Raw genomic sequence first — 15,535 nt, 5'->3', positions numbered from 1 at the left:
CCTGCTCCTCTGATGCTGCTTGGCCTGCTGTGTTCATCCAACTCTACACCTTGTTATCTCAGATTCTCCAGCATCTGCAGTTCCTACTATCTCATGTCCACTGGCTCTTGGTCATTACCTCAAAATAACCATTGCCTCCCAAATTACCCCCAGAAGCACCTGCCATTGCCACTCCACTGTCTTCCCTGCTAGGCTGCCCTTCCAATCAACTTCTGCCTTATGTATTTGTAATTATCTTTACGCAATTGTAATGCAGTTACATCTGATTCCAGCTTCTCTCAGCTGCAGGATGAATTCTATCATATTATGGTCAATCATCCCAAGGGATTCCTTCATCTTGAGGTCTCAAATCAAGTCTCCTCTTTACACATCATCTAATTTAGAATTGCCTGTTCCCTAGTAGGCTTTACTACAAGCTGCTCCCAGTCTCATTGACAGTCCACAAATTATTTTTCTTGAGATCTGCTACTAATTTGACTTTCCCAGACCACCTGAAATTGCACATCCCCTGTGATAATTGTGATAGTGCCTTTCGTACATGCCTTTTCCAGCTCATGATTTATTTTCTCCCCCTCCTATCGAAATTACTGATAGGAGGCTGGTACACAACTCACATAGGGTATTTTTTTTCCTTTGTGGTTCCTCAGCTCTGCCACACAGATTCTACGCCTTCTGCTGCTATGTCAGCTCTTGCTATTGATTTAATTTCACTTCTTACTAACAAGGCAACCCCACCTCCTCTAGAACAACAAAGAACAAAGAAAATTACAGCACAGGAACAGGCCCTTCGGCTCTCCAATCCTGCGCCAATCCAGATCCTCTATCTAAACCTGTCATCTATTTTCCAAGATAACAAGGTGTAGAGCTGGATGAACACAGCAGGCCAAGCAGCATCAGAGGACCAGGAAAGCTGATGTTTCAGGCCGAGACCCTTCTTCAGAAATTTTCTGGAAACTTTCTGAACACAATTTAATGGTTTCACATTGCCTCTTTTTGTGTAATTTCCTAGACCACGCAGGTGCTCTGTGTTTCAATACAAGTGAAAAAAATTGAAGTGAAAATGGTTATAAGATGACTGCTCGAGAAAGAAGTGTTTCAGCTTCCAAACCATACAAGCAGATATTGGCTTGTTGAATAGTAGAACTGATATATCCATCAAATATACCCAACAGTGTAAAGGTGTTGTGATGATAGATATCGTTTGGTGATAGTTTGAGAAGAAGCTGTTTGTTTCAAATAAATCAAATGTCAACAATCATCCACTTCTCAGGGTTGAGTTACATTATTTCCTACACTGGTCACTTGTGAAGTTTGTTCAAGAAAAGCTGGCTTGCAAGATTCATTGTGAGTTGCAATTATTGCTTCGCAGTCACTGTCAGGTCGTCAGCAAATTTGAAGTGACAGATATCAGTGTCAATTTCCCTGCACCCAGCATTGTTCACCATGATAAGGAACACTATCTTTGCCGCTTGTCATAAAGTTGTACAGCACGGAAACAGACACATCAGTCCAACTTGTTCATGCTGTTCAGGTATCCTAAATTAATCTAGTCCCATTTTACAGCGTTTGGGCCAAATCCCTCTAAACCCTTCCTTTCATGTACCCATCCAGACGCCTTTTAAATGTTGTAATTGTACCAGCCTCCACCACTTCCTCTTGCAGTTCATTCCAGACATGCACCACTCTCTGCATGAAAACGTTGCCCCTTAGGTCCCTTTTACATCTTTTCCCCCTCACCTTAAACCTATGCCCTCTAATATTCGACTCGCCTCCCCTGGGAGAAAGACCTTTGCTGTTCACTCTATCAATGCCCTTCACGATTTTATAAACATCTATAAGGTCACCTCTCAGCCTGCAATGCTCCGGGGAAAATAACCTCAGCCTATTCAGCCTCTCCCTATAGCTCAAGCCCTGCAACACTGGTGATGTCCTTGTAAATCTTTTCTGAACCCTTTCAAGTTTAACAATATCTTTCCCATAGCAAGGAGACCAGAATTTAATGCAATATTCCAAAAGTGACCTAACCAATGTCCTGTACAGCTGCAAAATGACCTCTCAACTCCTTTACTCAATGCACTGACCAATAAAGGTTTGCCTTGCCAAAATGTAGCACCTCAGATTTATCTAGATTAAACTCCATCTGCCACTCCTTGGCCCATCGGGCCAAATTCCCGTTGGTACTCTGATGGTGCCTTCTTAGCTGTCCACTAAACCACCAATTTTGGTGTCATCTGCAAACTTACTAACCCTACCTCCTAAGTTCACATCCAAATCATTTATGTAAATCTAACCATCAGAACATAAAACAGTTCGGAACAGGAGATAGTAGGAACTGCCAATGCTGGAGTCTGAAATAACACAGTGTGGAGCTGGCGAAACAGAACAGGAACAGGCCTTTTGGCCCACCATGTCTGTGCTGACCATGATGCCATTCTAAACTAATCCCATCTGCTTACGTATGGTCTGTATCCCTTTATTCCCTGCCTGATCATGCAGGGAAATGCCTCTTAAATGTTGTATAATCTCTGTTTCTACCACTTCCCCTGGCAGTACGTTCCAGGCACCTACTACTCTCTGTGTAAAAACTTACCTCTCGTATCTCCTTTAAACTTTTTCCCTCTCGCCTTAAGCCTTTGTCGCTTTGAATTTGACATTTCCATCCTATCTGTACCACTCATTATTTAATATATTTCTATCTAAGGTCACCTCCTCAGCCTCTGACACTCTAGTGAAAACATCAAGTTTGTCTAACCTCTCCTTATAGCTTGACCAGCTGCAGTCAATTGGTATCATCTTCAACCAAATCTCCTTTGGTATCATTGGCAAGTTTGAAGTGTTACTTTGAATTCCAGTATTCAAGTCAAAGATAAGGATAAAAGCACTCGGCTAACCATGGACTGTAGGGAACGCCACCGTGCACCATCTTGCAGTCTGGAAGATTATGGCAGCTGTTCACCATCTCAGCCTAGACTTTCTTTAGCAACCTGGGATGCAAGCCATCCATAACAGATGATTTAGCCAATTTGAGCATAGCTAACTTTTCGAGTACATCCTTCTATTGAATTTCACATTTCCATTACATCTACCAAATCATTTCTTCTGACTTTCAGTCAACTTCTGCTTCCTTAATAAACATCAATATGAGCAATCTTTTAAGTATTCTTAACTTGCCGTGCATCTCTAAGTGTAAACGACCTTTTCCTCTTATAGCCTCACCTCATCTCATACATTTACTTTCACATGCCATAATAAGATTTACTGTTTCAAGGAATGTCAGCATTTCAGACAAGGCCAGCATCTATTTTCCTATCCCTATTTCCCATCACTATCTACAGAGATGAGGTGAGAGTGATAGCCTTCGATATCAAGGCTGAATTCGACCGAGTGTGGCATCAAGGAGCCCTAACAAAACTAGGATCAATGGTTATCAGGGGCAAACTCTCCACTGTTTGGAGTCATACCTGACATATAGGAAGATGGTCGTGGTTGTTGGAGGTCAATCATCTCAGCTCCAGGACATCTCTGCATGAGTTCTTCAGGATAGTGTCCTCCGCCCACCATCTTCAGCTGCTTCATCAATGACCTTCCCTCCATCATAAGGTCAGAAGTGGAGATGTTGGCAGATAATTGCACAGTGTTCAGCACCATTCCTGACTCCTCGGATACTGAAGCAGTCCATGTTCAAATACAACAAGACATGGAAAATATCCAGGCTTGGGCTGACAAATGGCAAGTGACATCGTGCCACACAAATGCCAGGCTATGACCATCACCATTAAGAGACAATCTAACCACCACCCCTTGACATTCAATGGTGTTACCATCACTGAATCCCCTACTATCAACGTTCTGGGTGTTATCATTGACCAAAGACTCAACTGGACTCACCACATAAACACAGTAGCTACAAGAACAACGACAAGTAACTCACATCCTGATTCCTCAAAGCCTGTCCTCCATCTACAAGGCGCAAGTCGGGAGTGCGATGGAATGCTCCCCATTTGCCTGGATGAGTGCAGCTCCAACAACACTCAAGAAGCTTGACATCATCCAGGACAAAACAGCCCGCTTGATTGGCACTACATCCACAAGCATCCACTCCCTCCACCTCCGACGCTCAGTAGCAGCGGTGTGTACTAAGATGCACTGCAGAAATTCACCAAAGATCCTAAGGCAGCACCTTCCAAACCCACGACCAGTTCCATCTAGAAGGACAAGGGCAGCAGACAAAGGGGAACACCACCACCTCCAAGTTCCCCTCCAAGGCACTCATCATCCTGACTTGGAAATATATCGCTGTTCCTTCACTGTCGCTGGGCCAAAATCCTGGAATTCCTTCCCTAACGGCATTGTGGGTCAACCTACAGCAGGAGGACTGCAGCAGTTCAAGAAGACAGCTCACCACCTTCTCAAGGGCAACTATGGATTGGGCAAGAAATGCTGGCCAGCGAGCCACACCCACATCCCACAAATGATTAGAAAAAAAAATTTACCCTTGGGCAAGTGGTGATGAGCCACTTCTTGAATCACTGTATGGTGTAATATGGTGTAAGTGTTGCACGCATTTTGCTGTAGGAAGGATGTTTCAGAATTTCATACAGTGATCTTGAACGAATAAGAAGATACTGTAGTTCCAATTCAAGGTGTTGTGTGGCTTAGAGAGGACAGTTGTTCTAGATACTTCATGGAGAGGCGATGGCCTAGTGGTATTATCACTGGACTGTTAATCCAGAGACAGGTAATGTTCTCGGGACGCGGAATTTGAATTCAATAAAAATCTTGAATAAATAATCTAATGATGACCATGAATCCATTGTCGATTGTTGGAAAAACCCATCTGGTTCACTAATATCCTTTAAGGAAGGAAACTGCCATCCTTACCTCCAGACCCACAGTAATGTGGTTGATTCTGAACTGCCCTCTTGGCAATTAGGGATGGGCAAAAAATGCTGGCCTGGTAAGCAACACCCTCGTCCCGTTAAGAATAAAGGGGATTATCAGGCTTTGGGGAATCAGGAAGTAAGTTACTCACTGTGGGATTCCTTGCCTCTGACCTGCTGTTGTAGCCTCAATACCTATATGATTGCTGCAGCTAGGTTTCTGGTCAATGGTAACATGTAGGTTGTTGACTATAGGTATTCAGTGATGATACTACCATCGAATGTTAAAGGGAAATTGTTTGGTTCTGTCTGGTCGGAGATGATCATTGCCTGATGCTTGTGTAGTGCAAGTGTTCCTTGTCACTTATCAGCCAAGACTTGGATATTGTTCAGGTATAGCTACATTGGTGCTTCAGTATCTGAGGAGTTGTGAATTGTAGTCAACATTCCCACTCTGACCTTATGATGGAGGAAGGCCATTGATTAGCTAAGCATTGAACTTAGTTTATGAGACAGTTGATGTGCTTTTTTAATTTTCCAAAACTCGTTAGTTTCGTGAAAGGTTCATTTTAGATTGGAAAATAGCTAATATAACTCCTTTATTCAAAAAAGGAGGGAGGCAGAAAGCAGGAAACTAAAGGCCAGTTAGTTTAAAAACACAAATAGAGATTGCTAGAAAAGCTCAGCAGGTGTGGCAGCATCTGTGAAGAGAAATCGGAGTTGACGTTTCGGGTCTGGTGATCCTTCCTCAGAACTGATGGTAGATAGGAAGATGTCGGTTTATATGTCGAAGAAAGGGTGGGGGGAGGGGGGTAAGGAGTAAATGATAGGTAGGATTGAACTCAAAGAGAGAGAAGAACAGTTGGACAGAGAAAGGATCACTCTCATGATTTTATATCTTGTGTATAAGATCATGAGAGGCATGGATAAGGTGAATGCACTCCGTCTTTTTCCCAGGTTTGGGGAATCGAGGACTAGAGGGCATCAGTTTAAATAAGAGGGGAAAGAATACATGGGACCCTGAGGGATAACTTTTTTACGTAGAGGGTGGTACGCATGTGGAATGAACTGCCCAGCGGAATTGGTTGAGGCAGGTACATTAACAACATTTAAAAGGCATTTGGACAAATACATGGATAGGAAAGTTTTAGAAGGATGTGGCCCAAGTGCAGGGAAATGGGGTTAGCGTGGATGGACATTTTGGTCGACACAGACCAGTTTGGGCCAAAGGGCCTGTTTCTGTGCTGTCGGACTCTGTGACTCTTTGAGGAGTGGATAGCTATCTGGCTGGGAGGGTGAATAGCTGTTAATGGAGACTGTTAGTAGCGAGCAATATGTCGTGTATAATGGCAGACTATATGATAACAAGGCCTGGCGTGTCTGGTTGAGGGCTAGCACATGGGAGAGTTCAGGCCCTAAAATTATTGAACTAAATATTGAGTCCGGAGGGCTGCAGGGTCCCCAAGTGGAAAATGAAGTGTTGTTCTTCCAGCGTGCGCTGAGCTTCACTGGAACACTGCAACATGCCTGAGGTAGAGAGGTTGGCTAGGGAACAGGATGATGTGTTAAAGTGGTAGGTAACTGGAACCTCAGGGTCTTTATTGCGGGCAGAACATACATATTCTGACCCTGAGCCACTTAGTTTAACATCTGTTATAGGCAAAGTGTTAGAAGCTAACGTTAAAAGCGCTAAAGCAGGACACTTGGATTAGTTCAAAGTAATCTAGCAGATTCTGTGTGGCTTTGTCAAAGGGAAATCATGCATAACTAACTTATTGGAGTTCTTTGATGAAAATCAGAGGAGTAGTGGACGGCAAAGAACTTGACCAGATGGGCCAATGGACCAAGAAGTGGCAGATGAAGTTTAATCTATATAAATGTGAGGTGATGCATTTTGGAAAGGCAAATCAGGGCAGGACTTGTACAATTAATGTTAGGGGCCTGTGGAGTTTTGCCAAACAAAGAGACCACGAAATGCAGGTTTATAGTTCCTTGAAAGTGAGGTTGCAAGTAGACAGGGTAGTGACGAAGGTGTTTGGTACACTTGTTTTTATTGGTCAGTGCATTGAGTATAGGAGTTGGGAGGTCATTTTGCAGCTGTACAGGACATTGATTAGGTCACGTTTAGAATACTGCATTAAATTCTGGTCTCCTTGCTATAGGGAGGATATTGTTAAACTTGAAAGGGTTCAGAAAAGATTTACAAGGACGTTGCCAGGATTAGAGCGTTTGAGCTAGAGGGAGAGGCTATGGGGCTATTTTCCCTGGATCATCGGAGGCTGAGATCTGACCTTATAGAGGTTTAAAAAATCATGAGGGGCATGGATAGGGTGAATGGTCAAGGTCTTTTCCCCAGGGTAGGGGAGTTGAAAACTAAAGGGCATGGGTTTAAGGTGACAGGGGAAAGATTTAAAAGGGACTTAAGGGGCAGTGTATTCACACAGAGAGTGGTGTGTGTTTGGAATGAGTTGCCAGAGGAAGTGGTGGAGACTGGTGCAATTACACATTTAAAAGGCATCAGGATGAGGATATGAATAGGAAGGGTTCAGAAAAGATTTACAAGGACGAAAGAGCCAAATGCTGGCAAATGGAACTAGATTAATTTGAGATACCTGGTCGGTATGGTCGAGTTGGACTGAAGGGTCTATTTCTGTACTGTACATCTCTATGACTCTAAGTAACTTGTGTTGTGGATAAAGGGGAATTTATAGATTAAATTTCCAGAAGGCATTTGATAAGGTGCCACATCAAAGGTTATTGCAGAAAATAAAAGCTGTTAGTGTAGGGGGTGACACATTGACATGGAGACAAAATTGGCTGGCTAACAGGAAGCAGGGAGTAAGAATAAATCTGTCTTTTTCAGGCTGGCATTATTGTCATGAGTGGTGTGCTACAGGGGTCAGTGCTGGGGCCTCAACTCTTTACCCAATTTATATAAATAATTTGGATGAAGGGAGCAAATGTAGGGTAGCTAAATTTGCTGATCACGCAAACATAAGTAAGCAAGTGAGTTTTGAATAGTCTGTAAGGAGCCTACAAAGGAATATAGATAGATTAAGTGAGTGGGCCAAGATCTGGCAAATGGAGTACATTGTGATTTTTGATAAAAAGAATAAGGAAGTATATTACCTAAATGATGAGAGGTTGTGGAGCTCTGAGACGCAGAGAGGTCTGGGTGTCCTAGTGCACGAATCGTAGATGGTTAATATGTACGTAGGCACAGCAAGTAATCAAGAAATAGCATGTTACGTTTTATTGCAATTAAATGCAAAATGTGGGGATGTTATGCTTCAGTTAAACAAGACATTGGTGAGATCACATCTGAAATACTTGTCACCATATTTATGGAAGGATGATGTTACTCTGTTGAGGTAGTTCAGAGAAGATTTGTTAGATTGATACTTGGAATGGGCAGATTGCCTAATGAGAAAAGGCTAGACAGACTGGGCCTTTATTCTCTGGAGTTTATAAGAGTCAGAGTTGACTTAATTGAAACATATAAGATCCTGAAGGGACTTGGCGGTGTGGATGTTGAAAGGATGTTTCCTCTTATGGGAGAATCTAGAACTAGGGGCCATTGTTTAGAAATAGGAGGTTGCCCCCTAGTCAGAGATGGAAAAATGAAATTATCTGAGTACTGCGTGTCTTTAGATTCCCATTATTAAAACGCAGTGGATACAGAATCTTTATGTATTTTAAAGGCAAAGGTAGAGAGGTTTGTGAATACCAGGGGAACGAAAGATTATTGGTGGTATGCAGGAATCTAGAGTTGAGGTTAAAATCATGATCTTGTGAATGGCAGAGCAGGTCGAAAGAGCCAAGTGGCCTCCCCTTATTCCTTGTTTCTACATTCATAAACCAAAGATGGTTCTGTCTAGAACACTATCCTGAGGAACTCCTGCAGTGGTGTCCTGGGGCTGAATTCATTGATCCCCAAGGACCACCACCATTTTCCCTTTCAGCTCGGTGTGATTCTAAACAGTCAGTTGCTTTCTCTGATTCTGTTAATAGGTGTTACCTGCCTCATGTTGATTCTCAGTGACGTTTTATTATTTTAGGTATTTCTGGAAAATCTGAAGCATGAAGACTCATTTGTTTATTTGTCTGCAATTCAAGGTAAGAAATATTGTTGAATAAAACATTCCATTACTCAAAAACAACAATTAAAAATTGTGCTGTCCACATTACAAGCATATAAAATAGGAGCAGAAGTAGACAATTCAGCATTTTTGAGCTTGCTCTGCCATTCAGTAAGATCGTTTTGAGTTTAAATTCCATGTTTTTATTTATCCTGATTCCCCTGTATAATAATAATCCATCTATCTCTGCTTTAAAAATATCTAATGACCCCTGTCTTCTGATGCAGAGTTCAAAAGTCGAACACTTGCAAAATGTTGCTGTTTCATGTCTCAGTCAATGCTTCATGTTTGAACTTACAGCTTGACAGTCACAGTCAGGTGATTTATGTGTCCAAGTCCAAATCACAAACGCAGAGCAAAAACACAAAAAACTGACTCGTGGTTACATCATTTCCAACCTGAGAACTACTATTTGCCTGAACTCTGTCAGAGCATTAGCCAATTTGAAATGTTCTGATGAAGGTTCACTGGACCCAAAACATTGTCTGATTACTGACCACAGATACTACCAGACTTGCTGAGTTTCTCCAGCAATCGCTACTTTTGTTTCAGAAGTTGAACTTTCGCAGTTCTTGGTTTTATTACTACATCTGTGATGCTATATTGCTTTAAACCTTGTACTTGCATTTTTTTCTGAAGTTTCTGGTGAGACTCCTTCTGATGGCCATTTATGCCTAACATCGCCAAACACAATTTGCTTTCAACAAATCTGTGCAGTCTAAGCAATAGGAGCAGGAGTAGGCCGTTTGACCCTATCTTTCTAACCTAGCCTCTAATATATTCAATGATCCACTCTGCACTACATTCAGGAGAAGACAGTTTCAGTGACACTCTGGGAGAGAAATTCTTCCTCATCTCTGTCTTAAATTGAAGACTGCTCATTTTTTAATTGTGATCCCTCCTGTGAGATTCCTGCATGACAGGAAGCAACATTCACCCTTTAAAACCCACCAGAAGAAGGGTCTAGGCCCAAAACATCAGCCTTCCTGCTCCTCTGATGCTGCTTGGCCTGCTGTGTTCATCCAGCTCTACACCTTGTTATCTTAGATTCTCCAGCATCTGCAGTTCCTACTGTCTCAGAATCTTATGGCTAGCGGTCTAATGTGCTGGATTTAAGCTCCAGTCTCTAACCAGTCTTAGATTCGAATCCCACTCCTACAACAGTTACAGACAATGTACCGCAGGCAGTCACTCATGCAGGAGCTGGGCGACTCGAAGTTTGCCCAGTTTCGATGAGATTATCATTTGTTCTTCTAAACACTAATGAGTAAAGAGCCCAACCTGCTCAACCTTTCATCATAACATCTTTGTCTCAGGCATACATGTCTTATTTGACCTGAGATGAACTTCTGATTCATTCCATTATTTCCACCTTTGTAACATCGGTTAACTTCACATCTGCCTTAGTTGATCTGCTGCTGAAGCCCCTATTCGTGCCTTTGTTACCTCCAGCTTTGATTATTCCAACATATTCCTCTTTGCTGGTCCTCAACATTCTACCCTCTGTGAATTTAAGGCCCTCCAAAGCACTGCTACCTGTGTCTGACTTGCACTATGTTCCCTAGCATTCCACAACTCGCTGAACTACATTGACTCCCAGAAAAGCAATGTATGGTGTTAAAATCTTCATCCTTGTTTTTGAACCACTCCTTGACTTTAAACCTTCCCTATCTCTGTAATCTCTACCTACCATTTGAGATATCTGAGCTCATTTAATTCTGGTAATGTTGATCATTCCAGTTTTGATAAGTTCACCATTACTACTAATGTCTCCAGATGTCTAGGTTACAGTTGACTCCATTTCAAAGAAGTAATGAATTAATTGTAAAATGCTTTTGAGATGTCTGGTGGTCCGTAAAGGCATTGTATAACTACAACTCTATCGGAGCAAGCTTGAAGGCTCAAATGGTCTTCACCTGCTTCTACTTTTTGTGTTTTTTTTTATGTATAAGTTGTACGTTGACAGAGTTACATGCAATAGAGCAAGTTGAAGTCAAGTGAGAAGCAACTCGTCTGAAGCTTAAGCACGCATCCAAATGACCTGTTTCTATGTTGTAAATACAATATAGTTTTCATTTTTAATTCTCCACTGCCCAATCACACTGTACACTTAGTTGATTTCAGGTTTTGAAAATTAGCCAGACATTCTGATATCTTCTCTTAGAATTTGTGTCACTAGCCTAATGCGATATTAGGCGGTTACTGAAACATCTGTTGTTAATCCTCCTCTGCTGCAGAGTTTGTGTTGGGGGATTGTAAAATTTCAGATGTTTGTACCATTGTCCAAAATAGATTGTAAGGTTAAACCTGGCAACTACAAGCCAGTCAGTTTAATCTCACTGATGGGAAAGCTTTTAGAAATGATAATGCAGGACAAAATTAATAATCATTTAAACAAACGTGGATTTGTTGTAGGCAAATTGTGTTGAATTAACTTGCTTGAGTATTTTTTGATAAAGTAACAGAGATGGCTAGTCTTGATCCCATGGACGAAAGAGACACTAGCACTATCAACGCAAAGTTTGCTGAGTGATAGGAAACTAAGTATAATGGTGAATAATTGTCAGACTGGAAAAACTTTATTCCTGGGAATGAAGGGCTTATATCCATTAGAGTTTAAAAGATTCAGAGATGATCTAATTGAAACACATAAGATGTTGAGGGGTCTGGATAGGGTGAATACCCAAAGGTGTTGCTGGAGAGACTGAAAGTAGGGGCCATTGTTTAAGGATTAGAGGTCCCCCTTTTAAGGCAGAGATAAGGAGAACTAAGGAGAGCTACCAGAGTGTGAAACTCTTTTCCCCAGAAAGTAATGGAGTCTGAATCTTTAAATTAATTCAAGACCAAGTTACATTTTTAATAGATGAGGGAGTCAAGTGTTACGGGAACCAAACAGGAAAGTGAAATTGAAACTGCAGACAGATCAACCATGATTTCATTGGATGGTGGAGCAGGCTTGTAGGGCCGAATGGTCTATAACTGTTTCTAAGTCCTATGGCCCCATATAGTGGGGTTCCCCAAAGGTAGATATTAGGACCACTGCTTTTCTTTACCTATATTAATAACCTAGACTTTGGTATACAGTGCACAATTTCGTAATTTGCAGATGGCGCAAAACTTGGAAGTATTCTGTGAGGATGATGGTGTTAGACTTCAAGGGCATAACATAGGTCAGTGGAATTGACAGACACATGGCAGATGAAATTTAATACAGAGGAAAAACCTGAGGTAATCTGACGTTAAATGTGCACGAAGCATTGACGGTGGCAGATTGGGAAATGAATAATAAGACTGACAGAACCTGTCCTTTATAAATAGGGGCATGGAGTATAAAAGGCAAGAACTTATGGTGAACCTCAGTTGGTACATTGCATTTCTGGATACCACACCCTCGGAAGGATTTGAAAGCTTTAGACAGGGTGCAGAAATTTTTCCAGGTCTGAGGGCTGTGAGGGTAGAGTGAAGAAGCTAAGTCTGTTCTTCTCAGCAAAGAGAAGGTTAACAGCAGACCTTTCATAAGTGAAAGAATCCTGATAGGCGAGAGAGGGAGAACCAGAGAATACTTAATGTGAGAGATTTCCTGAGTGGGCTGCCTGGTATCATAACTCAGACCAAGCTTTCTTAATATGATTGGACTATTGTGTGATGTGAGAAATTCAAATAGAACATAGAACAGTACAGGCTCTTTGGCCCACGATGTTGTGCTGACCTATTATCCTACTAAGATCAATCTGCCCTGCATACCCTACATTTTACTATCCTCCATGTGCCTATCCAAGAGTCATCTAAAAGTCTCTAATGTATCGGACTCCACTACCACTGCCAGCAGCGCATTCCACACGCCTACCACTCCCTGTGTGAAGAACCTACCTCTGACATCTCCCCGATACCTTCCTCCAATCACCTTAAAATTATGCCCCCTCGTAATAGTCATTTCCGCCCTGGGAAAAAGTCTCTGACTATCCACTCTATCTATGCCTCTCATCATCTTGTAAACCTCTATCAAGTCACCTCTCATCCTTCTTCGCTGCAATGAAAAAAGCCATAGCTCCTTCAACCTTTCCTCATACGACCTGCCCTCCAGTCCAGGCAGCATCCTGGTAAATCTCCTCTGCACCCTCTCTAAAGCTTCCACATCTTTCCTATAATGAGGTGACTAGAACAACATTCCAAGTGTGGTCTAGCCAGAGTTTTATAGAGCTGCAGCATAACCTCACGGCTCTTAAACTCAATTCCCCTGCCAGTGAAAGCCAAAATGATAGCAACTGCGTTCAATGGAAATGTGCTAAGCCATCATGTATTGTTTGACTGCAGCTGATGGTAAAAGCAAGTGCTAAATTACCAAAAAGTTAATAACCTCCAGATTACTACCTCAGCCACAAGCTAATTGATGCATGATCAACAAGATTAAAGATGTAAATGCGTGGCTGAAAAATTGGTATCGGAGAAGCGGGTTTGAATTGGTGGGACAATGGCACCATTAATGGGGAAAGAGGGAACTGTTCTGGTGCGACGAGCTCCACCTGAATCATTCTGGGACCAAAGTCCCAGCAAATCATGTAACTACAGCTATAATAGGGTTTTAACCTAAATAATTGAAGAGGGATACGTGGTAGCAATATCCGCCTTTTCTGTTATTCTATCCCCGACTGATAATAAGGATTCGGTGTAATCCAGATGTAGTCTCACCAGTGCCACATATGACTGAAGCATAATCTCCCTATTTTTGTATTCCATTCACTTTGCAATAAATGATAACTTTCTATTAACTTTTCTAATTACGTGTTGTACCTGCATGCTAATATTTTGCGATTCATGCAGTAGGGCATCCAGATTTTCTTCTGCCTCTCAGAGCATAACGATCTCTTTTAACTTAAATAATATGTTTTTTTTTATCCTTCCTGCCAAAGTATTCAATCCCTGTTGTTAGTCACTAACAGTCCCCATTAACAACTACTCACCCTCCCAGCCTGATCGTTAGCAACTCCTTTGTCTGTCCAACTGTCTTTCTCTCTCTTTGGGCTCTATCCTATCGTTTACTCCCTACCCCATCCACCTCCCTATTTCCTGCATATAAACTGACGTTTTCCCAGCCACCATCAGTTCTGAGGAAGGGTCACCGGACCCGAAATGTTAACTCTGTTTTCTCCTTCACAGATGCTGCCAGACCTGCTGAGCTTTTCCAGCAACTTTGTTTTTGTTCCTAATTTACAGCATCTGCAGTTCTTTTGGTTTTTATAAAGTGTTCAATCCAACTAGTTCATGTCAACCAGGTTTCCTAAAGTAGTCCCATTTGCCTGCGTTTGACCCATATCCTTCTAAACCTTTCCTATTCATATACCTGTCCAGATGTCTTTTAAATGTTGTAATTGTGTTAGCGTCTACCACTTCCTCTGACAGCTCATTCCATACATGCATGACCCTCTGTGTAAAAAAGTTGCCCCTCATGTCTCTTTTAAATCTTTCTCTTCTCACCTTAAAAATATGCCCCCTAGTTTTGAATTCCCCCGCCATAAGGAAAAGACCTTTGCTATTCACCTTATCTGTGCTCCTTATGATTTTATAAACCTCTATAGAGTCACCCCTCAAACTCTTATGCTCCAGTGAAAAATTTCCCAGCCTATCCAGCCTCTCCTTATAACTCAAACACTTCATTACCGGCAACATCCTGGGAAATCTTATCTGAACCTTCTCCAATTTAATAATATTTTTCCTAGAGCAAGGAAACCAGAATTGTGCACAAAATCAGAAATTGCTGGAAAAGCTCAGCAGGTCTGACAGCATCTTTGGAGAGAAATCAGCGTTAACATTTTGGGTCCAGTGACCCTTCCTCAGAACAGACCTGCCCTGAAGAAGGATCATTGGACCTGAAACAGTAACCCTGATTTCTCTCCAAAGATGCTGTCAGACCTGCTGAGCTTTTCCAGCAATTTCTGTTTTTGTTTCTGATTTCAAGCATCTGTGGTTCTTTCAGTTTTTATTCAGAACTGTACACAGTTCTCCACAAGTGGCCTCACCAAAGTACTGTTCAACCTCAACACGACATCCCACTTTCTGTACTCACTGGTGTGAGCAATGAAGGCAAACATGCCTAATGCCACCTTGAGCACCCTGTCTAACTGTGACGCACCTTTCAAAGAACTATGTACCTGAACCTCTAGGTCTCTTTGTTCGACAACATTTCCCAGGACTCTACAATTAACTGTATAAGTCCTGCCCTTGCTCACTTTACCAAATGCAATGCCTTGCATTTATCCAAATTAAAATCCATCTGCCACTCCTCACATCCCTTTTAAATCTTACCTGTCTCACCTCAAACCTACATCCTCTAGTCTTGGACTCCCCAACCCTGGAGAAAAGACCTTGGCTATTCACCTTATCTGTGCCTCTCATAATTTTATAAACCTCAATAAGGTCACCTCTCAGCATCCTATGATCCCAAGCCTATCCAGCCTATCCTTATAACTCAAAGCTTCCAGTCTTGATAACATCTTTGTGAACCTTTTTTGCACGGTT

General features: G+C 42.0%; 1 protein-coding gene across 1 annotated transcript in view; it reads left to right on the top strand.

The window, feature by feature from the left end:
- tango6 (transport and golgi organization 6 homolog (Drosophila)) overlaps positions 1 to 15,535 on the top strand; it is a 140,058-nt gene that overhangs the window by 88,120 nt on the left and 36,403 nt on the right. The window contains exon 11 of the mRNA XM_048605931.1: positions 8,939 to 8,996. Coding sequence (XP_048461888.1) covers positions 8,939 to 8,996 — 58 coding nt within the window. The remainder of the gene's footprint in view (positions 1 to 8,938; positions 8,997 to 15,535) is intronic.

This window comes from Rhincodon typus, chromosome 15, assembly GCF_021869965.1.
Source record: "Rhincodon typus isolate 14 chromosome 15, sRhiTyp1.1, whole genome shotgun sequence".
NCBI classification, from domain to species: Eukaryota; Metazoa; Chordata; class Chondrichthyes; order Orectolobiformes; family Rhincodontidae; genus Rhincodon; species Rhincodon typus.
Note: the sequence above shows the minus strand (reverse complement) of the source record. Positions and strands in the feature narration are given on the sequence as shown.